This window comes from Triticum urartu, chromosome 2 (genome assembly GCF_003073215.2).
Source record: "Triticum urartu cultivar G1812 chromosome 2, Tu2.1, whole genome shotgun sequence".
NCBI classification, from domain to species: Eukaryota; Viridiplantae; Streptophyta; class Magnoliopsida; order Poales; family Poaceae; genus Triticum; species Triticum urartu.
In genome coordinates, this window is record NC_053023.1 from 466859317 (window position 1) to 466885083 (window position 25767).

General features: G+C 44.9%; 1 protein-coding gene across 1 annotated transcript; it reads left to right on the forward strand.

Annotated features, from left to right (window-relative positions):
- Positions 1-18442: 18442 nt before the first annotated feature.
- LOC125537941 (glycine--tRNA ligase, mitochondrial 1-like) lies at positions 18443-24084 on the forward strand. The gene is made up of 9 exons (XM_048701256.1): positions 18443-18782; positions 20021-20403; positions 20479-20596; positions 21267-21461; positions 21543-21767; positions 22192-22251; positions 22396-22476; positions 22555-22960; positions 23646-24084. The coding sequence occupies exons 1-9, from the start codon at positions 18501-18503 to the stop codon at positions 23894-23896; spliced, it is 2001 nt and encodes a 666-aa protein (XP_048557213.1). The 5' UTR covers positions 18443-18500; the 3' UTR covers positions 23897-24084.
- The last annotated feature ends 1683 nt before the right edge of the window (positions 24085-25767 follow it).

Below are 25767 nucleotides of genomic sequence, written 5' to 3' on the forward strand. Positions count from 1 at the left end.
TCCTGACGTAGAGTTTTGACTCTTCTCTTCTCAAATTTCACTAAAAAAAAATTTAGGATCACGCGGGTATCTTGGAATCGTTCCGATGGTTTTATGATGAGAACATTGTCTTGGTGCCTCCTGTCAGGGGTTTTGTGGAAGTGTCCCGGGGAGTTGAGCTCTAAGGTGTTGTCGTCATAATTTTATCGTTGCAATTCTGGAATACCTGAGTTTAGTACGCCGACATCGAAAATCTCTTTTATGCAGTTCGTTGGTGAGATAACCTCGACGCCACCCAGTACTGGGGCGGGAGTTCGGGAGTATCGCCATAACTTGTATAACGGATGCTTTTCGAAGGTTGAGGTAGATGATTTCCGAAGGTTTCTTGGTTATGTGTTGAAGGATGGATACAGCTGGATGTAGGATTTGCTAGTTTTGGGTGAGATATTATGCTTCCCCTGTATCCCCAACACCTGATTGCATAACCGGAAAATTTGGGGAGTTTCATAGGTGGGAATTCAAGTAGCTCTTAGGATATCTTTCTGACAGATGTATGATATGAAATTGGGGTTCGACGTCTAGTGGTCCGCCTATTCACGGTCGGTTTTACAGTGGTCTCGTTGTGTCTTAAAGAGTCCTTGGCTATGCCAACTCGGGGACGCTTCGTACGTCATGTGCACTGCCTTGTACATGATGATGCTGTACGATCGAGCCCGTGTAGGCCCCACCACAAAAACTTCAGACGAAATCTCTATCATATGTTTGTTCTGGCTTATTTTGCAAGCCAATCCTTGTTTTGTTTTGAGTTGTGGTATTCGAGTTGCTTCGAAGTCAAGTGTTGATTCCATACCTTTTTGAAACGGTGTTCTCATACTTCGATGTGAATACTAATCCTTCTTGATCATCGAGATTGTGCTGTCAATCCTTTTTAACCGGTGTGCTTCTCTTCAAGTGGATCCGTTCATTTTTCAACATCCGCAAGATTCAATCTCAGTTTTCTCAACGGTGTTCATTTCTTCCGTCTCCAAGTTGCCTTTGTTTTTCCCACCCTCCCTCCCTTTGTTTTCTTCAAGGACTCAGATTTCTTAATCAAGTACCATCTTATTGGTGTGAAGTCTCTCCATTCTTTTCCTTCTTGTTCTTATTCGGTGATTCTCATGAAGATACTAATGGAGCTTCTAGTTCATCATTATTCTTTCTCTTTCTTCTCCGGGGGAACAAATTCAAGCTTTGTTGATCATACCCTTCTCTCTTTTCAAATGCCTTCTCATACCGGTGCACCTCATAATCATTCACCTCTCGATATTCAATTGTTCTGGAGTGCTGAAGATATCTCGAAGATTCGTGTATCCACTCTTCTTTCATTCAAGCTATTTCGAGGATGTTATATCATTCGAGCCTTTTTATTCAACCAGTGCATTCTCTCTTTTAAATCCTTCAACGGTGTTTCTTTTGAGTGGGCCCTAACCCACAGGTCTTTTCCCAGGATCTTACCTGACTCTTCTTATTTTCCCGGAGCTACCCTCAAATTCATCTTAAAGTTGACGTAAGAATGATTTATCATCAGTCACATATATTTCTCCAAGATCTTTCAAATTCTTTTCATTGTTGGCTCAACCTCTTCGTTTGATTCTTCCGGAGTACCTAAATAATTCATGGCGGTGTTTCTCGTCGTAATTCTCAGATATTGAAGACCGAAGAAGAGTTTCTCTTTAATCTTGCTCCATTCTCTTCAAGATTCATGGTGCTAGCTTGTTGCCATCCTCTCATAATTATTTTCGATTGTGAGAATTCTTTTCAACCATCCGGAGTAATTCAAAGTATTTTCGGTTTGATTATCCGGAGCCCATCATCGAAGATTTATTCATTCTCAGTTTGCAGTTATCATTCTCCGATCTTACCGGTGCGTCGTTCAAGTGATCTTTAATCGGCTCATGCTCTCTTCGTTCTCATGTATCTAGATTGTCTCATGTATCTTCGTTCATTTTTAATTCTTACGGTGGTTCGTTCAAGATTTCTTCTTCCTTCTTATCATATCAATTTATTCGTTGTTTCAAACCTTCCATTCGTTCAATATCTTCCCAAGTCTGATGTTATATCTCTCTTAATCTTTTCTACGAGAATAAGTAATATGCCAAACTCATTGATTGTCATCAATTTAATTGGTGAAGGTTAAGCATAATGTAATTCTTATTCTTGTTTCATCCAAATGATTAATTCCTTATTCCGGAGGTGCATCATATCACATTCTTGGTTCGATATGCTTTATCTTTTCTTCCCAAGAGTTCCAAGCTTTTGCAATTACATCTCCACGGAGGTCCATCTAAAGCATTGCAAGGATTCACCTTGTGTTTTCAATTTCTCTTTCTTTTCATTCCTTTTGTTTAACAGAGTTCTTCATGGAGGCTCTACATGATGGTTCATCAAGGATTTAATTCCTTCTCCAAATTTTTCATTGAGATTCTCTTCTAAGAAGTTCTAGTTTTCTTCTTCTTGCTATCCGGAGTGCAATTCTTTCTTCCATATTATTGGAGGTGGTATTATGTCATTTTGATAATTTGAGTTCATGTTTCATGATTCACAAGTTATCAAGAATGAGATAGTTTAAATCCATCAATCTCGTCATTGGAGTTATCTTGGGTTATATTTCACCTAAAGCTTTCCTTTAAGGATTGTCGCTCTCATGGTGTTTATCAATGATCCAAATTCTTCATTTATCCTTTCCGGTGCGATATACTTTCTCGTCTCTTTGTTCATATCAATACAATTCTTTTCCCGTGAGTGGCAGGGTGTCACCTCATAATTTGAGATGTACTCCATAAGACCATATCAAGTTTATTCTTTCGTTGTTGGCTTTCCAATAACTCCGTTCGACCCTTCTCCTTAAGATGCCTTTTCAAACTCTTTTGTGGCAGAAGTTGGCATTTTCTTCAACATTCTTTTATTTCAATTATCTATCTTCTATTTCTTTCTCCCGAAGGCTTTGTGTTGTTGCTCTCTTCAACCCATCATCTTGTTTGTCAAGATCAAGTTCAGTTCCTTCCATTTTCAGTCGAAGTGCTGCCCAATTGTACCATTCTTTCCCTCTCTATCTTGTTTTTAACCGGAGTGTTGTGCCCTTTTGCTCAAGTTCTTTTTGCCTTATCAAGTCTCGCATCTCTTCCCAACCGGAGCGCTATACGAATTTGTTCTTCTTTGTTCCTCCTTCCTATCGGTGTGTTTTCAATTTTGTTCATCCCCATTGTATTCTTTTCTCGAAATGGCTTAACCTTTTCAAGGTTCGTGGTTTCACTCGTTTGTCAAAGAAGCAACTTAGTTTTACCTCTTCTCTTTCTCCTCCGTTTTTCCCTCCGGTGCCATTCTAGATCTCAGGACGAGATCCTCTCATAGTGGTGGAGTGTTGTAACGCCCCGAGACCGATGTGCCAGGTGTCGTTCAGTTATTCGCTGTTGTTTCCTTGTCATTGCTTGCGTGTCATGCTTTGCATATCATGTCATCATGCGCATTTCATTTGCATACGTGTTCGTTTCATGCATCCGAGCATTTTCCCCGTTGTCCGTTTCGCATTCCGGCGCTTCGTTCTCCTCCGGTGGTCATTTCTACCTTTCTTTTGTGTGTGGGGATTAAACATTTCCGGATTGGACCGAGACTTGCCAAGCGGCCTTGGTTTACTACCGGTAGACCGCCTGTCAAGTTTCGTATCATTTGGACTTCGTTTGATACTCCAACGGTTAACCGAGGAACCGAAAAGGCCTCGTGTGTGTTACAGCCCAACACCCTTTCAATTTGGCCCAAAACCCACCAAAAACCCTCTCCATCATCTCGGTCGTTCGATCACGACCGCGTGGCCGAAAACCGCACCTCATTTGGACTCTCCTAGCTCCCTCTACCTATAAAAGAGCACCCCTCCCCGAAATTTCGGATCATTTCGCGGATGAACCCTAGCCCCGCTCCTCGCGGCGCCGGACAAGACATCCCACCACCGGCCGGACATGTCCACCCCGTCCAGCCACGTCGCCCGTCCAATGAGAGGCCGCCATGTCATCGCCGCCGCCTCCCGCATTCAACCCGCGCGCGCCACATGTCCTCCCCGCGCCCCACTTCGTCGGGGCCCGGAGGAGCCCAGATCCGGCCCTCCCCGGGCCCGAGCCGGGCCGCCGTTTCCCGCACAGCCGCCTCTTCGCCCGTCGCCTCGCGCCGCCTCCCGGAGCGCGTCGCCGCCGTCCACCCTCGCCGGAGTACCCCGCCTCCACCTCGCTGCGCTGGCGCCACCCCGTGGTCGCCCGGCCCCGGATCTGGCCGGAATGGGTCCGGAGTGACCGGATCCGGCTGTCCCCACATCTCCCGGCGCGTTCCCTGCCCTCGCCGGCCTCCTCCGCTCCTCCTTGCCGCTGCCCGCCGGCGAACGGCGCCGGCAGCCGACATCGCCGCCTCCTACCTCCCCGATCCAGGTGGGGATCGGGAGGAGGAAGACCTTCCGCGTGGGCCACCTCCTCCGCCCCAGGCCCAGATCGCCCGGCCTCGCTCGGCCTGCCGGCCTCTCTGCAAACGGGCCGAAGCCCATGGGTGAGCCGCCCCCAGTGCCACCTGTTTTTTTTTCCTGCTGTTGGGATAGTCCATTTAGGCCCATGTCATGTTTTTTTTCAGTGCTTGGGTTTTTCCTATTTATCCAGAGATTGCCAGTTTTGCAGAAAAGCCCCCCTGGTTCATGCATTTAATAACTCACTAACCGTGCATCGGATTAAAATGTTTTATATATGAAACTTGCTCGGAATTTTGTTTAGATTAATAATATCCAACTTTCATCTATGTTTGAAATGTCTAAAATGATGTTTGTTTAATTTGCTCCTATGCCATGTTAAAATGATTTAATTCATAACTAAATAATCGTAGCTCCGATTTAAACAAACTTTATATGTAAATGGGGTAGAATTTTGCCTAGTTTTTCATGGTGACCTTTATTTGCATGTTAAACAACTCTAAAATTGTGTTTAGGGCAGAACAGTACCAAATCTATAATATGCTCATGAGGAGTTTCCGGAATTGTTGTTCGTTGTTTCCGACCTCATTTAACATTGACTAGATAGGTAGTTTTCATTTGCTTCACCTCTTGCCATGCTTAACAACATTTAATATTGTTGAGTACCTAACCGAGATCAAACTAAATAACTTATCGTGGTGTTTCGTCAATATGCAACTCGTTGTATATTGAGCTCCACTTAATTTGTAGGGTTGCTTGTGCACTTTACCATGCCATGCCTCATTAAACCGGACATGCATCATACTTGATTGTGCATCATGCCATGTTCATGTCGTGGTTGTTTACTATGTTGTGTGCTTCTTTTCCGGTGTTTTCTTCTTCGGGTTGGTTCCGGTAACGTCGCGTTGTGAGGACCCGTTCGTCTACATTCCGTTTGTCTTCTTCATGGACTCGTTCTTCTTCCTTGCGGGTTTTCAGGCAAGATGATCATACCCTCGAAATCACTTCTATCTTTGCTTGCTAGATGCTCGCTCTTTTGTTGTGCCTATGCTGCGATACCTACCACTTGCTTGTCATGCCTCCCATATTGTTGAACCAAGCCTCTAACCCACCTTGTCCTAGCAAACCGTTGATTGGCTATGTTACCGCTTTTCTCAGCCCCTCTTATAGCGTTGCTAGTTGCAGGTGAAGATTGGAGATGCCGTTCCTTGTTGGAACCTTTATTTACTTGTTGGGATATCACAATATATCTTATTTAATTAATGCATCTATATAGTTGGTAAAGGGTGGAAGGCTCGGCCTTATGCCTGGTGTTTTGTTCCACTCTTGCCGCCCTAGTTTCCGTCATATCGGTGTTATGTTCCCGGATTTTGCGTTCCTCACGCGGTTGGGCTATAATGGGAACCCCTTGACAGTTCGCCTTAAGTAAAGCTCTTCCAGCAATGCCCAACATTGGTTTTACCATTTGCCACCTAGCCTTTTCTTTTCCCTTGGGAGTCGCGCTCCTAAGGGTCATCATTATTTACCCCCCCCCCCGGGCCAGTGTTCCTCGGGCCAGTGCTCCTCTGAGTGTTGGTCCAACTTGTCAGCCGCCGGTGGCCACCAGGGGCAACTCTGGGCTGGCCTACCGGAAGTTTGGACGATCCGGTGTGCCCTGAGAAAGAGATATGTGCAGCTCCTATCGGGATTTGTCGGCACATTCGGGCGGTGTTGCTGGTTTAGTTTTACCCTGTCGAAATGTCTTGTTGTACCGGGATACCGAGTCTGATCGGAACGTCTCGGGTGGAGGTCTATTCCTTCATTGACCGTGAGAGCTTGTCATGGGCTAAGTTGGGACACCCTGCAGGGAATTGAACTTTCGAAAGCCGTGCCCGCGGTTATGGGCAGATGGGAATTTGTTAACGTCCGGTTGTAGAAAACCTAAAGTCGACCTTAATTAAAATGAATCAACCGCGTGTGTAACCGTGATGGTCTCTTTCCGGCGGGGTCCGGGAAGTGAACACGGTTGTTGGAGTTATGCTTGACGTAGGTTGTTTAGGATCACTTCTTGATCATACTTTCTCGACCGTGCCTTGCCCTCTCTTCTCGCTCTCATTTGCGTATGTTAGCCACCATATATGCTAGTCGCTTGCTGCAGCTCCACCTCATACATTTTACCTTACCCATAAGCTTAAATAGTCTTGATCGCGAGGGTGTGAGATTGCTGAGTCCCCGTGGCTCACAGATACTTCCAAAACCAGTTTGCAGGTGCCGATGAGTCCGTGCAGATGACGCAACCAAGCTCAGGAGGAGCTCGATGAAGATCTTGTCCTTTGTGTTGTTTCGTTCTAGTTGATCAGTAGTGGGGCCCAGTTGGGGTCGATCGGGGACCGTGTCGCTTTTGGGGTTCTTCTTTTATTTTGGTTCCGTAGTCGGACCATGAGTGTATTTGATTGATGTAATGTTTATTCATGTAATTGTGTGAAGTGGCGATTGTAAGCCAACTATGTATCTCTTTCCCTTATGTATTACATTGGTTGTGTGAAGATTACCTCACTTGCGACATATGCCTTCAATGCGATTATGTCTCTAAGTCGTGCCTCGACACGTGGGAGCTATAGTCGCATCGAGGGTGTTACAGAGATAGATCAAGACGCCTGATGATACTTTCAAAGAACACACACCTTGACATGTTTTTGAAGGAATTCAAAATAGATCAGTCAAAGAAGGGGTTCTTGCCTGAGTTGTAAGGTGTGAAGTTGAGTAAGACTCAAAGATTGACCACGGCAGAAGAAAGAGGAAGGACGAAGGTCGTCCCCTATGCTCTTGTCATAGGCTCTATACGGTATGCCATGCTGAGTACCGCACCTGATGTGTGCCTTGCCACATGTCTGGCAAGAAGGTACAAAGGTGATCTAGGACTGGATCACCAGATAGCGATCAAAATTATCCTTAGAGGAATAAGGAAATGTTTCTCGGTTATGGAGATGATAAAGAGTTCGACGTAAAGAGTTACGTCGATGCAAGCTTAACACCTATCCGGATAGCTCTGAGTAGAGATACCGGATACGTATAATGGAGCAACAATTTGGAATAGCTCCAAGTGGAACGTGGCAGCAGCATCTATGATATAAAGTTTTGCGAAATACATAGGGATCTGAATATGGCAAGACCCGTTGACTACAACCTCTCTCACAACCATAACATGATCAAACCCAGAACTCATTGAGTATTAATCACATAGTGATGTGAACTAGATTAGTGACTCTAGTAAACTCTTTGGATGTTGGTCACATGGCGATGTGACCTGTGAGTGTTAATCACATGGCGATGTGAACTAGATTATTGACTCTACTGCAAGTGGGAGACTGTTGAAAATATGCCCTAGAGGCAATAATAAATTGGTTATTATTATATTTCCTTGTTCATGATAATCGTTTATTATCCATGCTAGAATTGTATTGATAGGAAACTCAGATACATGTGAAAAGGATACATAGACAACACCATGTCCCTAGTAAGCCTCTAGTTGACTAGCTCGTTGATCAATAAGATGGTTACGGTTTCCTGACCATGGACATTGGATGTCATTGATAACGGGATCACATCATTAGGAGAATGATGTGATGGACAAGACCCAATCCTAAGCCTAGCACAAGATCGTGTAGTTCGTTTGCTAAAACTTTTCTAATGTCAAGTATCATTTCCTTAGACCATGAGATTGTGCAACTCCCGGATACTGTAGGAGTGCTTTGGGTGTGCCAAACGTCACAACGTAACTGGGTGGCTATAAAGGTACACTACAGGTATCTCCGAAAGTGTCTGTTGGGTTGGCACGAATCGAGACTGGGATTTGTCACTCCGTGTAAACGAAGAGGTATCTCTGGGCCCACTCGGTAGGACATCATCATAATGTGCACAATGTGACCAAGGAGTTGATCACGGGATGATGTGTTACGGAACGAGTAAAGAGACTTGCCGGTAACGAGATTGAACAAGGTATCAGATACCGACGATCGAATCTCGGGCAAGTATAATACCGCTGGACAAAGGGAATTGTATACGGGATTGATTGAATCCTCGACATCGTGGTTCATCCGATGAGATCATCGTGGAACATGTGGGAGACAACATGGGTATCCAGTTCCCGCTGTTGGTTATTGGCCGGAGAGTTGTCTCAGTCATGTCTGCATGGTTCCCGAACCCGTAGGGTCTACACACTTAAGGTTCGGTGACGCTAGAGTTGTCATGGGAAATAGTATGTGGTTACCGAATGTTGTTTGGAGTCCCGAATGAGATCCCGGACATGACGAGGAGCTCCGGAATGGTCCGAAGGTGAAGATCGGTATATTGGACGAAGGGTATTGGAGTCCGAAATTGTTCCGGGGGTACCAGGTGATGACCAGCGTGTCCGAAAGGGGTTTCGGAGGCCCCGACAAGCATTGGGGGGCCTTATGGGCCAAGCGGAGAGGGCACATCAGCCCACTAAGGGGCTGAGCGCCCCTCCCACCCCATCTCATGTAACCAGGAGAGGTGGGGGCGCCATCCCTAGGGCAGCCGCCCCTCCCGGCTTGGGGGCAAGTTTCCTAGGGGGTGGGGGCGCCCAAACCCATCTAGGGTTTCCCCTGTGGCCGCATCCCCTCCCCTAGGGAACCCTAGGGCGCCTCCCCCTCCTCCCTTCCCCCTATATATAGTGAGGGAGAGAGAGGGCAGCCGCACCCTTTCCCTGGCGCAGCCCTCTTCCTCCTCCAACACCTCATCCTCCTCCGTAGTGCTTGGCGAAGCCCTGCCGGAGAACCACGAGCTCCATCACCACCACGCCGTCGTGCTGTCGGAGTTTTCCCTCAACTTCTCCTCTCACCTTGCTGGATCAAGAAGGAGGAGACGTCTCCCAACCGTACGTGTGTTGAACGCGGAGGTGCCGTCCGTTCGGCACTAGGATCATCGGTGATTTGGATCACGACGAGTACGACTCCATCAACCCCGTTCACTTGAACGCTTCCGCTTAGCGATCTACAAGGGTATGTAGATGCACTCTCCTTCCCCTCGTTGCTAGATTACTCCATAGATTAATCTTGGTGATGCGTAGAAAATTTTGAATTTCTGCTACGATCCCCAACAAGGGCCGCCACACGTCCGAGCTTGCCCTCCGTCACTTCCTCCTGCGTCGGCGGGCCGGATTTGGCGTTTCCGGCCATCGGTGGCTGCGCTAAGCCATGGATTGGTCGGGGAGCACCCCGTGCTGCCTCGGCAAAGCCCCATCGCCGCATGCAGGTACGAGTTCGTCCTGTAGCCGCCGTTGTCGTTTTGCCAGCAAGGATTCGGCCGGCCGGCTGCCAGGCTCGGCGCTTGCGCAGCGGCTCGCCGATGCTGCTCATACAGTGCGATGACTGCATGCGGACAGTGCTGCGGCTAACTTCTGGCACGCTGAAGCACCCCGGATGGGTGTTCTTCGAATGCGAAAACGACGGGGTATGTGTTGTTTCCATTCGGCTTTGTCACTGTATTCTTCGGTTCAATTGCGATAGCTCATTTTGAGTTAGATATGTATTAGAAAAATGTTGTTGGCATATACATAAAATGTAGAATGAAAACCAAAAGAACAAAGAAAACCTAAAAATGAAAACTAGAAAAGAAACAGAATAAACCAAAAATAAAGAAAATGTAAAAAATGACCGAAGCAACAAATGCAAAAAGGAATGAAAAGGAATGAAAAAACAGAGAAGAGAAAAGAAAAATTAGAAAAAAAGAAGAAAAAAACCCGTAGGAAACCGGCTCGAAATCGCCTCAAGTAGGACACGCCCCTACTACTTACCACTAGTGGGACGCGGGCGGAGTGGCTAGAAGCTCTAGCGATCTCCCTGGAGACCCTGCTTTTTTTTACTTTAACCATGAGCGCGCAAATGTGTTGGCCCGATTACTACAGAACCTTTAGAGCTCCTTTGATTCAAAGGAATTCTATAGGAATTCTGGAGGATTGAAATCCTCTGGAATTTTTCCTATGTTTGTTCTTTGATTCATAGATTGAATCCCATAGGAATTTTTCCAATGGAATCTTTTGTACTACATTTCATAGAAAATCTAACATCCACTCCAACCTCTTTTTACAATTCCTTTATTTTTCCCGTGAAATCAAACACTCCTTGCTAATTTTATAGGATTCAAGTGGGCATGACACTTCAATCCTATACTTTTTCTATTCCCACGTTTTTAAAAACCTGTGAATCAAAGAGGCCCTTAGCGTGACTTATTAAGATATAGTCGGTGCGATAGGGATCGGGAGGTAGGCGCGCTAGGGAAGCTGAGCGTGAAGGGGAGCACGATATGGGCCGGCCCAGGCGTGCGGAAGGCCACAACCTCTTTTTGGGTTTTTTTGCATAATTTTTGTTCTCGCTTTTTTGCCTTTTTTTTACTTTTGTTTATACTTCCAGATGTTCTAAAAAATATATTTTAAAAGTATTTTACATTGAACATTTTAAAAACAATTGTTAACCAAGCTATTGAAATTTTCTAAAAGTGTATAGAGAAAATATTTCTCATGTAGTTGAATAATGTATACAAAAAATATACAATGTGTGTGAAAGAATTGATCATATTTTATAAACAATCAAGCATTTGAAAAACATTGTTAAACAAGTATTTCAAAAATATTAATCTAGCATTTGAAAATGTTAAATGCATATAGAAAAAATATTTACCATGTATTCAGAAAATGTTAATATTGTATTTGAAAAAATGTAACCAGACATTTGCAAAAATTTAAAACATGTATAGAAAAATGTTGAACACATATTAAGAATGTTAAATATGTATAAAAAAATGTTGACCATGTATTCAAAAAAAATTATCTTGTATTTAAAAAATGTATTAGACATATACCAAAGATATATAATATATATAGAAAAGTAGATATAAAAATATAAGTTCTTAAAAATGTTTATCATATATTTCAAAATGTTAAACATGTATATAAAATTGTTATTGATGTACATTAAAAAGGTTGAATGTATACTGAAAACACAGTTAACATGTGTTGAAAAGAAGGAACTGATGAAAATCGACCAAAACAAAAGAAACTGAATAAAAACAAAATAAGAAAATAGAAGAAAACAAAACAAATAAATGAAAAAGAAAGAAATGGATGCAAAAAGAATGAAAACAGTGAAATTTGAGACAGAAGCAAAGGAAACCGATGAAAAACAAGAAAGAAAGATAAAGAAAAGGAAAAAATGAAAAGAAGAAAATCCGAGAAAGAAACAAAGAAAACAGAAGAAAAGGGGAATACAAGAAAAACTAGTAAAACAGAGAAAGAAACGAAGAAAATCGATAAAAAAACAAAAACAAAAAATTTAAAACCAGTGGAAAACCAGTTCTTTTCCTCAAGTTAGTCGCTCCACCTTTTTTACCAAAAAAACTGAGTGTCTCAAGGGCTAGCGGTGCTACCCAGAGCCGAGGAGACTCGGAATCGATCTCGGGTGCTCTTTTTATTTGGGGTTTTATAAGTGTGTGCTAATGGGCTGCAGACGCAAGAGTTTCTTCCGTCTCGCTATAAGTGAGATATAGCTCTCGAGCTATTTGGCGACCTACTACCAAATAGGACGTGCGGCATACACTTTTTTCATTCTTTTTGTGAAATGCTTGCCATCAACCAATCGATCCGGAGTGAGCGTCCGCCGCCTCCATGTTTGTCGAATGGACTCTTCATCGGGCGGTGGAGAGCCAGCCTCCATATACTCCACGTTTCTGCAACTCAACCATTATTTCATAACGGTCCCGTAATTAGACCCTTGTTACAAACCGGCTCAACTGCAATGCGTGTACGTCCCTCGTTTGTGGTCCTTCATCCGTGTTTGTACTAGACTGGTCAACGCATGCCTAACCTTATCTATTCGTTCCTCCATCCAGCGCTTATTCTTTTCTTCCTCACAGCGATCCAATCATGGCCATTGTTAGAGCATTATTATTAGAACCCCTAAACTCTCAAACCTTTATAGCAGTTTTAAGGGTTGAGAAGTGCCATTTTTTGACACTTTTAAGGGTTGAAAAACAGGAGCAAAGACTAGAACTCTCAAACCCAACCTTTAAACTGCTTTAAGGGTTGGATTTGAGGGTTCTAGTCTTTGCCTCAACCCCAACCTTTAAATCTATCATTTCACATATCAGGCATTTCATTACATTTCATCATATGACATATCACAAATTTCATCACATTTGACATAAAACAATAATCATTCTAGTTATTATTACAACACCGAATAAAACAATAATCATTCAAATTATTACAACAATGTTTGAGCAAATTACACTAATTGTTCGAATCAAATAGGACATAGAAAAGTAAAACAAAGATACATCATGGGCCAATGCACCGCCCATCCAACTGCCAGTGGTGCTCTATTAGATCATCCCGGAGCCGATCATGAGTGGTTGCATCCTCAATCTCACGATGTGCTTGAAGAAAAGCGTGTATGCGAGAAGGGTTTCTTTCCGGTTGCACACGGATACCAACATTGTCATAGAAACAAGGGAGGTTTAACCCTCTTTCATCCTCTAGGATCATGTTGTGTAGAATCACACAACATTTCATGATGTTCATCAAGGTTTTTTTTTCCAAAACCGAGCTGGAGCACGAACTATGGCAAACCTTGCTTGCAGAACACCGAAAGCTCTCTCAATATCCTTGCGGGCTGCCTCTTGTGCCTTGATGAAATGAGCCTCTTTTCTTGTTAAGTGCACCCCATTTTTCTCCTTGATGGACTTCACAAGAGTTGCCCATTCGGGATAAATGCCATCGGTGAGATAGTATCCCATTGAGTACTCATTGTCCATGATTTTGTAGTTGCAAGCTGGAGCATCCCCAGAAATTAATCTTTTGAACAAAGGAGATCTATTGAGGATATTGATATCATTGAGTGTTCCCGGCAACCCAAAGAATGCATGCCAAATCCATGTGTCGTGAGATGCTACGGCCTCAAGCACAATGGTAGCATCACGGCTTTGACCGCAATACATTCCGTGCCATGCCTTTGGGCAATTTTTCCACCTCCAATGCACGTAGTCAAGACTACCTAGCATCCCCGGCCATCCCCTTTTTCATTCATTTCCATTAATCTCTTTATATCTTCCTCGTTTGGTGCCCGAAGATACTGCTCACCGTACAACCGAATGACCAACTTGGCAAACCTACGGACTGACTCCGTGGTTGTATCTTGCCCAATGCGAAGATACTCGTCGGTATAATCCGCGGGTATGCCATAAGCGAGTACCCGCATTGCCGCCGATATCTTTTGATATGCACTAAACCCCATGATACCGGCGGCGGATCTACGACGTTTAAAGTAATAGGAGGCGGCCTCACAATCGGTGACAATCTTCACAAACAAACTACGCCGCATTCGGTACCTTTTGCGGAAGAGACGAGGAGGGTATGTAGGTACCTCCGCGAAGTAGTCTTCCATCAAATGCTTGTGTCCGAGAGCGCGGTTCCGGTAGATGGTGACTCGCCCCATCTTCGACCCTCTCCTCTGATCCATCAGCTTCACGCGGTTTTCAAAGGATTGCACGTCGATGAGGAGGCTCATCATCTCGACGTCGTCGTCTTGCAACAACTCGTCGATGTCCGAATCGTCGGATGATGACCAACCCGACGAATCAGACAACGAGTCCATGTCATTGTTGTTCACCTCCATCTACACAATACAACACACAATAAATTGTGAGTGCCAACAATGAATCAAAAAGGAAAAAAATAAAACAAAAAGAAAGAAAAGGAAGCATACCTGCGGGGAGCTTGGGGCGGCGGCGCGGCTGCCTCTGGCCCGCCTGGCCTCTGGCGCGGCGGCTCGAGGAGGCATGAGGCCGGCCTGCCTCTGGCCGCTGGGGGCCGGGAGGTAGCTGGGAGGCGGGAGGCGGCTGGGGCGGGAGCCGGGGGCGGGGCGGGAGGCGGTGGGAACGGCGGATCCGGCGGCGGGGAGTGTGGCGCAGGGGCGGGACGGCGGCGGCGTCGAGGGGAGGCGGGGGGCGGTCGGATTGGCGGCGGGCGACGGCCGACGGCTTGGGAGGGAGGAAGCGGGAGGTTGGGGACGGGAAACTTCCCTCCCGCGCGACGGGGGAAGGGAGTGCGGGCTGGTGTCGAGCACCCCCCTCCAACCCTCACTTTTATGGTTTAAAATTGGGTTTGAGGGTTGGACCCTTACTTTTTTTGAGGGTTTAGGGTTCTAGTCTTTGCGTTTTTTTGTTACAACCCGCAAAAAAGCGGTTATTTTTAAGGGTTTAGAGGTACTACTAGTAATGCTCTTACTCTGTCGCATATCTTTTTCTCGCGTGCTTGTGCTGTAGGATAGATGACCGCTGATGCAGGCCAACCACCATGGCCTATGTTGGGAGCTGCAGGATAGGCGACCATCGTCGTATGTTAGCCGACGCAACCCGCCTTACCGGTGTTGTAGAGCTTGCCGGTCGTTGCTGATTTTGTAGCGAAGACAACTGGAAAACCGGCGTCTGTTGCAAACTTGCTCAAGCGGAGCGGGCGAAGGAGGCACGTTGTCGTCGAGGCGCCACCGAGCCCGCATCCTCCATCGTCCATGGCTTCCACATCCTTGAGGTGTTGCAGCAGCAATAATTCCCGCAAAATGATTTGTGTTTCAACAATTTGTACAACATAATCTTTATTGCAAAAAAAATCGACGGACATTTTTGCAACATGATCTTTGTTACAAAAATTTCTGCAACATCATCTCAGTTTACAAAGGTTTCTGCAACACGACTTATATTATAAATATTTCTGTAACACCGCTCTTGTTGCAAGTGAGGTTGCACACGTGGATAGATAGATCGGACGCCCCGTGTCCATCCAACGGTCAGCCAGGCGACTGGATATTTTCTACTTATCTGCCGACCAACACGTAGGGCCGTCCTTCTTTTTTTGACTTCATTAGAGCAACTGTAGCAGACCACACATCCTCCCGGCCCGCAAAACGTTTTTGCAGTTCGCAGAAAAATGCCTTTGCGGGCCGGCGTGGATGGCCGCAGTTGCAAACCCTGCATAATGGACCCGTAAAAAAGATATTCCCAGAATATGCTTCTTTACGAGTTGGATTTGCGGCGTCTGATCTGGCGCAACTCCCCTAGCCCGCAAAACTTAAATTTGCACCTTAATTTGATCTACCATATTGCATTGCTTTGCTTTATCAACAACATTGGATACAAAAGACATCACCAAATCTTTGCTAGAATAGCAAGACCAAAGAAAACAAGAACCACAAGTATGCATTTTAGAAGATTTTTGACACGTCTCCAACATATCTATAATTTTTTATTGTTCCATGCTATATTATATTCTGTTTTGGACATTATTGGACTTTATTATACACTTTTATATTATTTTTAGACTAACCTATTAACCGGAGGCCCAGTCCAGAATTGCTATTTTTTTTGCCTATTTCAGAGTTTCACAGAAAAAGAATATCAAACGGAGTCCAAACGGAATGAAACCTTCGGGAACGTGATTTTTGGAACGAACATGATCTAGATGACTTGGACCCTATGTTAAGAAAGCAATCAGGAAGGCACGAGGTAGGGGGCGCGCCTACCCTCCAGGCGCGCCTTCCACCCTTGTGGGGCCCACGTTGCTCCACCGGCGTACTTTTTCCTCCTATATATACATACGTACCCCCAAACTACCAGATACGGAACCAAAATCCTAATTCCACCGCTGCAACCTTCTGTACCTGTGAGATCCCATCTTGGGGCCTTTCCCGGAGCTCCGCCAGAGAGGGCATCGATCACGGAGGGCTTCTACATCAACACCATAGCCTCTCCGATGATATGTGAGTAGTTTACCTCAGACCTTCGGGTCCATAGTTATTAGCTAGATGGCTTCTTCTCTCTTTTTGGATCTCAATACAATATTCTCCCCCTCTCTTGTGGAGATCTATTCGATGTAATCTTCTTTTGCGGTGTGTTTGTTGAGACCGATGAATTGTGGGTTTATGATAAGTTTATCTATGAATAATTTTTGAATATTCTCTGAATTCTTTTATGTATGATTGGTTATCTTTGCAAGTCTCTTCGAAATATTGGTTTGGTTTGGCCTACTAGATTGGTCTTTCTTGCAATGGGAGAAGTGCTTAGTTTTGGGTTCAATCTTGCGGTGTCCTTTCCCAGTGACAGCAGGGGCAGCAAGGCACGTATTGTATTGTTGCCATCGAGGATAACAAGATGGGGTTTATATCATATTGCATGAGTTTATCCCTCAACATCATGTCATCTTGCTTAAAGTGTTACTCTGTTCTTTTGAACTTAATACTCTAGATGCATGCTGGATAGTGGTCGATGTGTGGAGTAATAGTAGTAGATGCAGGCAGGAGTCAGTCTACTTGTCTCGGACGTGATGCCTATATACATGATCATACCTAGATATTCTCATAACTATGCTCAATTCTGTCAATTGCTCAACAGCAATTTGTTGACCCACCGTAATACTTATGCTCTCGAGAGAATCCACTAGTGAAACCTATGGCCACCGGGTCTATTTTCTATCATATTAATCTTCCATCAAGAAGCTATTTCTTGCACCGTTTTTATTTTGCTTTATTTACTTTACATCTTTATCATAAAAATACCAAAAATATTATCTCATCATATCTATCAGATCTCATTTTCGTAAATGACCATGAAGGGATTGACAACCCCTTTATTGCGTTGGTTGCGAGCATTTTATTTGTTTGTGTAGGTGTGAGGGACTCGTGCGTGGCCTCCTACTGGATTGATACCTTGGTTCTCAAAAACTGAGAGAAATACTTACGCTACTTTGCTGCATCACCCTTTTCTCTTAAGGAAAAACCAACGCAGTGCTCAAGAGGTAGCAATTTCCAACTTCCATAACTGCTCTCACTAGTTGGACTAATATTTTCTCCATGCATTTGTTGTTGATCTTTGGATTCTTGATTTTGCATTCTTCATTCTTCATCTTTGGTTCGAAAGAAGTCGATGTTGCTTCCCCTCTAGTTGCACATGCAGCCGCATCATTGCCTTCAATGATACTAAAGAGTGCACTAACATCTATTAAGTTTCTTTCTATCAATAAATCAATGTATTGGCCTTCCCAAAATCAAAATAAGCATCCATCGTCCTACACAAAATAATGAGCAAGCTCGAAGTGAGCTACCGCAATTGAACTAAAGAATGAACTATGAAATGAGCTACCGCAAGTGCACGGACCCCGTTGTTTTCGCATTTGAAGAACACCCATCCGGGATGGTTCGGCGTGCCCGAAGTGAGCCGCAGCACTTTCTGCATGCAGTCGTCGTACTCTATGAGTGGCATCGGCAAGCCACAAAGACGTTGCGCGAGCGCTGGATCCGGTGGACGACCGGACGAGTCCATGCCCGCAAACCTTCGGCGGCGGCGGGCAGACGAACCCGTATCCGCATGCGGCGATGCGCCCTTGCCTGGGCTACGGGAGAGGCTCCTCGACCACTCCATCGCTTGGGCACCAACCGGTGGCCGGAAAAAGCCAAATCCGGCGGCCCGCGATGAAGTGCCACAGATCTGCAAATCCGGCGGCCAGCCGACGCAGGGGAAAGGGAGGGGAGGCCTCGTGCGCGTGGCGGCCTTCCGGCTTGCTCCTGCCGGCTGCTTTCGCCGGAATCTTGGGCGGCGGCCGACGGCGGCGCGAGGGGGGAGAGGAGAGGTGGTTGGTGGGAAAAAGCGCGGGATGAAATGTCCTCACACCGACCGCTTCCGCTTATATACAGGACACCGCAGCCGCAAGGTGGAAACCCACGTTTTCCTGGGTTGGGGTCGGAATTTTGTCGCGCCTCCTAAATTTTTTGCGGGCCGGAACGGATGCGGGATCTGATCGGACTGGTTATTCTGCCTGACCCATATTTTAACGGTTATTTTACGGGTTGAGAGGGGATGCGGGGTCTGATTGAGTTGCTCTTATTACCTAGGCCTATCGCTTCTGAATCATCTATCACCACACGCTGGCTAGCGGGCCCCAGACGTAGGCGTCTCGCTGCCCGCGTCGCATCTCCAACCCCGCACGACCCATCTCTCCATGCTCCTCCGCCTCCTCTCGTCCGCCTCTCGCGCCATCGCAGCAAAACCTCACCCACCCCAAACCCTAGCCGCTGCTGCAGCTGGCGCCACCTCAACCACCCGGAAGCTCGCAGCCATGGCGGGTAACCGGGAGGCGTTCCGCGTGGCGGTGGGGAACACGCTCGAGCGGCGCCTCTTCTACGTGCCGTCCTTCAAGATCTACGGTGGCGTCGCGGGGCTCTATGACTACGGGCCGCCAGGGTGCGCCGTCAAGGCAAACGTCCTCGCCTTCTGGCGCCAGGTTGCCTGACATGCCTCTTTTCTACTACTTCGCGAGCTTGTAGAGTCCTGGTTTGACGAGATTCTTGATTGGGGGCGAGTCCTCGTGGTTTTCGAGGGGAATGTGGCCCTTTTCGCCTTTTTTGGTTATGAATTGTGGCGAGAGAGGCTCCAATTGGTGCTACTGATACTGGGTGATCAGTTTTGGTCTCGACTTGCCGTGTTTGTTTTGCATTTGTATTACTTGTGGTGTCGTGTAGCATGTGCCCGTTGCTGAAATTGGCTAGCTTCCAATCAAGAAATGTGGCCACTTGACACTTTAGAGCTAAATTTTCCTCCTGTAATGTAAATTGGAGCGATCGTCTTTCTAGTTAAATCAGTTTGTTGATCAGCAGCAAACTAGCCTGGTTTCCTCAACTTGTAAACTTTAGCTTTGTGAATATAGGAGATTAGGAGGAACTGATCACCTTATACTGAACTTGCTGCCTTAAATTCTACTACTGTACTTCCGAGCCATACTGTAGGTCTCCAAGGTGACACCTTGACCATCAATTTATATGAAAGTATACCGTGTTCAGTAAAAACTTAAGTATACATTATTAAGCTATATTTCATGGTACATCTAGTAATATCAACTTAGTCGTAAGGATGTTGGTTCTTTTTGTATGCTGATGGTGAAACCTAATACTGTTTGACTAGCAGAAATTCTAGAATGATCCACACTATGAGTCAGTATGCGACCCACACCCGTACAACTAGTACACTTGGGAGACATTTGCACAAATGCCGGGTACACTGGTGATCCAGTTTGACCTCTGTGTGTGTGTGTGGGGGGGGGGGGGCTCTTTCCTCTCTGTTCTGTATATCAACTGCTGGCTGGGCGCCTGCTCAGGGCCTAGTGACTGCTTGATTACTGCTATACTAGTTCGTAAGTTGATTTTGTTGATGCCCTGAAAAAAAAACCTATTCCAGTAACAAATAATTAGAAACCGCAATATTCATTAATGTTAGTGACAGACAAAAGTCACGATTCAGTGTTATTGAGATGTGCACTGAACGTTACCCCTATGATAACAAGAAAGTGAGAAACGTTCCAAATCCATTCATTTAAATCTCAATGTATACATAAGGCATCATTCTAGTAATCTTTAGCATAGTATTATTTGATATATTTTCTTATGTAAATTCTCAGAACACAGTATTTATATTTTATGCATAGATAACCAACTTACCATCTACTTGTGTTTTTCTCCTCCTTAGCATTTCGTGTTGGAGGAAGGGATGCTTGAGGTGGACTGTCCATGTGTGACACCAGAAGTTGTCTTGAAGGCCTCTGGCCATGTCGAAAAGTTTACGGACTTGATGGTTAAAGATGAAAAGACAGGCAGCTGTTATCGTGCTGATCACTTACTCAAGGACTTCTGTAAGGAGAAGCTCGAGAATGACAATACATTGTCACCACAGAAGGTCGAAGAATTAAACCATATTCTCGCTGTCTTGGATGATCTGTCAGCAGAACAATTAGGCACTAAGATTAAGGAGTATGGGATTGCTGCTCCTGACACAAAGAATCCATTGTCAGATCCATACCCCTTTAATCTCATGTTTCAGACTTCCATTGGACCATCAGGTTTGAGCGCAGGGTGAGATTGAAAACAGCTTAGTATGTTCTCTTTTGTTCAATATAGTTTTAGCTCATGTGCACATCTGTTTTTCAGGTATATGAGGCCAGAGACAGCACAGGGTATCTTTGTGAACTTTAAAGACTTGTATTACTACAATGGCAACAAACTACCCTTCGCTGCAGCCCAAATCGGCCAGGCTTTCCGCAACGAGGCATGACTTAACTGCTTAATCTTCTGTTGGGATCTTTACTTTTATTATCAATTTTTCTTGGGTTTAGATCCTCTACTCATTGACACCTTTACAAGGGTTTATATTGATTACTCATTAACATATTTGCCGGTGTTTAATTTGCAATCTACCATGTGATGTAAAACATATGAAAAACTCTTTTTGATGGTTCATGTTTGGTACATAAAACAGTTTGTTTGTCGGGTATTCGGATTCAACATACAAGGAGCTCTTTTGTTTTTTGCCACTGGTTCAAGCTACCTTCTCCTTTCCACCATCAGCAAAATGTACTTATTTATCTTGCTGCTGTTCCTTCAACACCCTGTTCTCTTTTGCCGTCCCGTCTGGGATTTTTTTTTTCAAAGAAACCTTATTCTCTTACGAGACTGACAATGATCTTTTGGGGCCAAAACTAGCGTTGAGACAGTCAAAGCTAGTTGACCTGATGAAAATGACAAAAGAAGTTGTATTTTAACGAGGGTTATATGAATAATGATACTCAATGGTAAAAATGTTTTTACCAACGACTTATTATCCAGTTACTGTTGAGATGAACTGGAGTGGTTGTGGTGGAAACCGGTGCAATAGCTACTAATAACTGTAGGGCATTGCTTAATAACCTCTGTGGTCTAAGACGAATTTGTTTCACTAGATATCTCCCCGTCAAGGCCTTCTAAGAGTCCGTGAATTTACGTTGGCGGAGATTGAGCACTTTGTGGACCCAGAGGACAAGTCTCATCCAAAGTTTTGTGATGTTTCTGATCTAGAGTTCCTGATGTTTCCGAGAGAAGATCAACTGACAGGAAGATCCGCCACTAGACTTAGGCTCGGTGAAGCTGTTTCTGAGGTACTATTTTGTATACTTCTAGTATTGTCTAATTCCACTAATTTTGATGTATGTCTAAGTAACACTTGCTGCAACCGGCAGGGAACTGTGAACAATGAGACCCTTGGCTTCTTTATTGGAAGGGTCTATCTCTTCTTGACGCAGCTTGGGATTGACAAAGACCGTCTACGGTTCCGGCAGCATCTGCCAAATGAAATGGCTCACTATGCTGCTGATTGTTGGGATGCAGAGATCGAATGCTCTTATGGATGGATCGAGTGTGTTGGAATTGCTGATAGGTCAGCGTATGACTTGCGTGCCCACTCGGTATGTATCATCATTCGGTAGAACTGCGAGTAGAATGTTTTCTGTACTATACAACTGCGAAAGCTATCCGTCGTATCCAACTCGAGAGCTGGATATTTCTTGTTGGAAAACCACTTGTACGAAATCGCAACCCTTCACCATTTGTTTTAGGTTAATGAGTTACTTTATGGATAATTGGAATTATATTGTTGAACATGTTTTGTTAGCTCAACTACTCTCCCATTAGAGTTTTTGGAAGTATTAATCCCTTTTATTAAGAGATAAGTGCATTTTTCATCCACTAACTGTCGCCTCTTTGGTACTCCTTTGTTCTATAGTTCTAGACCAAAAAATAGTGGAGTGCTGACGTATTCCTGTGTGAAGTGTATTTTGCACGTAACTATCCTAATAGAACTAATACTATTCTACTCTCTACATTGAGCAGGATAAAAGTGGTGTTCCACTCGAAGCTCATGAAAAATTCGCAGAGCCCAGAGAAGTGGAGGTGAGGCTTGCTTATGATACAAGTTTCTCATTGTACACTAAATAATTGAATTATTACTACTGAAACATTTGCAGTTGTGATGCTTTGGTGAGTTTCTCGAATTATCTGCTTTGCTAATGATAAGTTTCTTCTTGGCACATTCAGAAGTTAGTTATAACCCCATCAAAGAAGGAGCTTGGTCTTGCGTTCAAAGGGGACCAAAAGATGGTTCTCGAAGCATTGGAAGTAAGTTTCGTCTCCACATTGACTTGTCATATCTTATTGCTGTTTTGTTGGTCAACACTTAACTTTCTCCGCCGACAGGCGATGGGTGAAACTGAAGCTCTGGGCATGAAAGCAGCTTTAGAGTCTAAAGGGGATGTTGACTTTAAGGTTTGTACCCTTGGGAAGGATGTTACCATAAAGAGAAATATGGTTTCAATTAACATGGAGAAGAAAAAGGAACATCAAAGGAAGTTCACTCCTTCTGTCATAGAGCCATCATTTGGCATAGGGAGAATTATTTACTGCTTGTTCGAACATTGCTTCTATCAAAGGACTGGCAAGACAGATGATGAGCAGTTGAATGTGTTTCGTTTCCCCCCTCTTGTTGCTCCAATTAAGTGTACTGTGTTTCCACTGGTCAAGGTTGAGAAATTTGATGTTGTTGCCAAGAAAATTTCAAAAGCTTTGACAACAGCAGGGATTTCTCACATTATCGACATCACAGGTACCACTGAACTTGTAGAAAACCATCGCGTTTATTTCTATTCTAGCCATATGAAGCGTTGCAATTTGCATATTATGATTGGTTCTCCATTTACACCTAAATTTTGCTTTTGATCTTTGGTCCACCTTACTGATATTTTCTCCTTCCAGAGTGAGATGGATGAGAACTAGTTCTTGATATTTTGTCGATTGACTGTAAACTGCTTGTGGTCGCTTGTAGGTCCAAAGTTCCACTAGGCATTCTTTGGTAAAATAGGTTAAATGTCAAAACATTTAGTTAAAATGTTGATATTTACCGCATGAGATATCATCCATTTCTTAAACTTCTGTCCAGTTTGCTGCCTTGGTGAACTTCGATATTTGTTGCACTATTTCAGTGGATTATTTTATTGGAACCTGTTTTCTGTTTTCTTTTCAACATGTGTCTATTGAATGAATCATGGAACAGAATTCGTTCTTCAAAATAGGCTATTATGTCAATTTCCATAGTAGACTATTTTTTTAGGACCCGAATATCCAGCAAACGTCAGATTTTTAGGCATGGCAAATTGAATATTTTTCATGGCAATTTGTGTTCGTTGAGTTGGCGAGCATCGCAAATTCGCCTCAGTTCATTTTTTGCCAGGAGGGGAAACACTCTTGTACATTTGGCAAGTAATTTGTGCCTCTGGTACTACTTGTTGCAGGCACTTCGATTGGTAAGCGGTATGCAAGGACAGACGAAATCGGCGTCCCCCTGGCGATCACAGTCGACTCAACTACAAGTGTGACTGTCCGTGACCGGGACAGCAAGGATCAGATCCGTGTGGAGGTCGAAGAGGTGGCTTCCGTTGTGAAGGAAGTGACCGATGGGCAGAGCACCTGGGCAGACATCATGTGGAGATACCCAGCACATACCGCCTTGGCCACCGATGAGGAAGAAGCTTCAGAAACCTGAAGGGTACTGGCTTCCTGAGTTTCGGATGTGTGTCCTGTTAACAGAAATACTAATAGAGCGTTGCCCTGTAATCCTAGTCCTGTTTTCCCTTCACGTATGGTTTTCATCCGTTCCCTGTCGATATTTACTGTATCTACATGCTCATCTCGTGTGATTAAATGGAAGAGACGTGTGCATAATTTTCTTTTGGTCGGATTGATATTGTTCAGATTTGTCATGTGAGTTATCTTGATCCCACAATAGAAGTATCCCTAGATATTTTTTTTGGGTTCTTTTTGGAAGACCATCATGGTTAGCTTTATTAACTCAGATCAAAATTACATCGTTCACAAGGCTATTGACGACACATGCAGGTGGTTCGTCAGTTCAATTATCTGACACTTCATTACAAAACTAAACTTAGCTAGCTCATGAGGTGCGGTATTCGTCGCACGAAAACAATGCTTGAAGGTGACCCTCCCAATTGACGTAACAGTATCCAGACACTCCGCAAAGACTGCTGCCGATGCATCCCACCACTGTGTTTGTCCGGTGCAGAACTGAATGACTTCAAGGGGGTCTGATTCGGCCTCAATTCGATTAAAGCCTAACGAGTTTGCAAATTGAAGGCCATCTCGCATGGCCCTAGCCTCCATGGCTGTAGCATCTGAAGCACAATCATCGTATCTGCATTGAGCAGCTAGAAATTGCTCCTTCTCGTCTTTGATTATAGCGGCCGTTGCTCCTGCACCTGCATCTTGATAAAAAGCAACGTCAACATTTACTTTAACAAACTTTGGGTCTGGCCTCTTCCATCTATGCTCCGTGTCCTCCCTACTATGGGGTCCTCGGGTGTCCGAGCTGTGTACCATGGGCCGAACTGATGGGCCATGAAGATACAAGATAGAAGACCTTCCCCCATGTCCGGGTGGGACTCTCCTTTGCGTGGATGGCAAGCTTAACGCCTGAATGTGTAGTTTCCTTTCTCTGTAAACCGACTATGTACAACCCTAGGCCCCTCCGATGTCTATATAAACCGGAGGGTTTAGTCCGTAGAAGCTAACACAAATCATATAGGCTAGACATCTAGGGTTTAACCATTACGATCTCGAGTAGACCAACTCTTGTAACCCCTATACTCATCAAATACAATGGACGTAGGGTTTTACCTCCATTAAGAGGGCCCGAACCTAGATAAACATCGTGTCCCATTTGTCTCATGTTACCTTCAATCCTCAGACGCACAGTTCGGGACCCCCTACCCGAGATCGGCCGGTTTTGACACCGACATTGGTGCTTTCATTGAGAGTTCCACCGTGCCGTCGACGATGGGATCGATGGCTCGCCTTGTCATTAACGACAACATTACTTTTGGAGAGACTCTAGCTCCGGGACAGCTCCTCCAGCTCGGCGGTTTCACCATGGGCGCCCATGCGGCCTTTAAGCCAAGGGCAGCCTCGAGATCGCTAAACATCGTCTTCGCATCGGCCTTGAACACCCTGAAAAGATGGATCCAGCAATGTCTCGTCCTTAAATGAGCTACTTGATCGCATCGCCGCCCTAGGAGTAACAACAGACTACGATCGGATTGGGCTTAAACCCGATCAGAGGGAAATCAGGTCCCCGCCGATCACCCATCTGATAGCGGTCGTGGAGGAACAAGCCGATGATACTTCTCCCCTAAGTTAAGAACAAACTATGTTCGGATTTCCGAGTCCTACGAGCCGGATACCCATCTTCGGGAAGAGACCTCATGTCCTCCGAACATAGAACCGGGCATTGAGCCCGAAGCCGCCAGGACGCTCCGGGCCCTGGGTCGGTGACTTCGCAAATTCTTCAAACTCAGAATGCAATAATGGGCCAGGATTCAGATTTTAGCCCGCCCATCCACC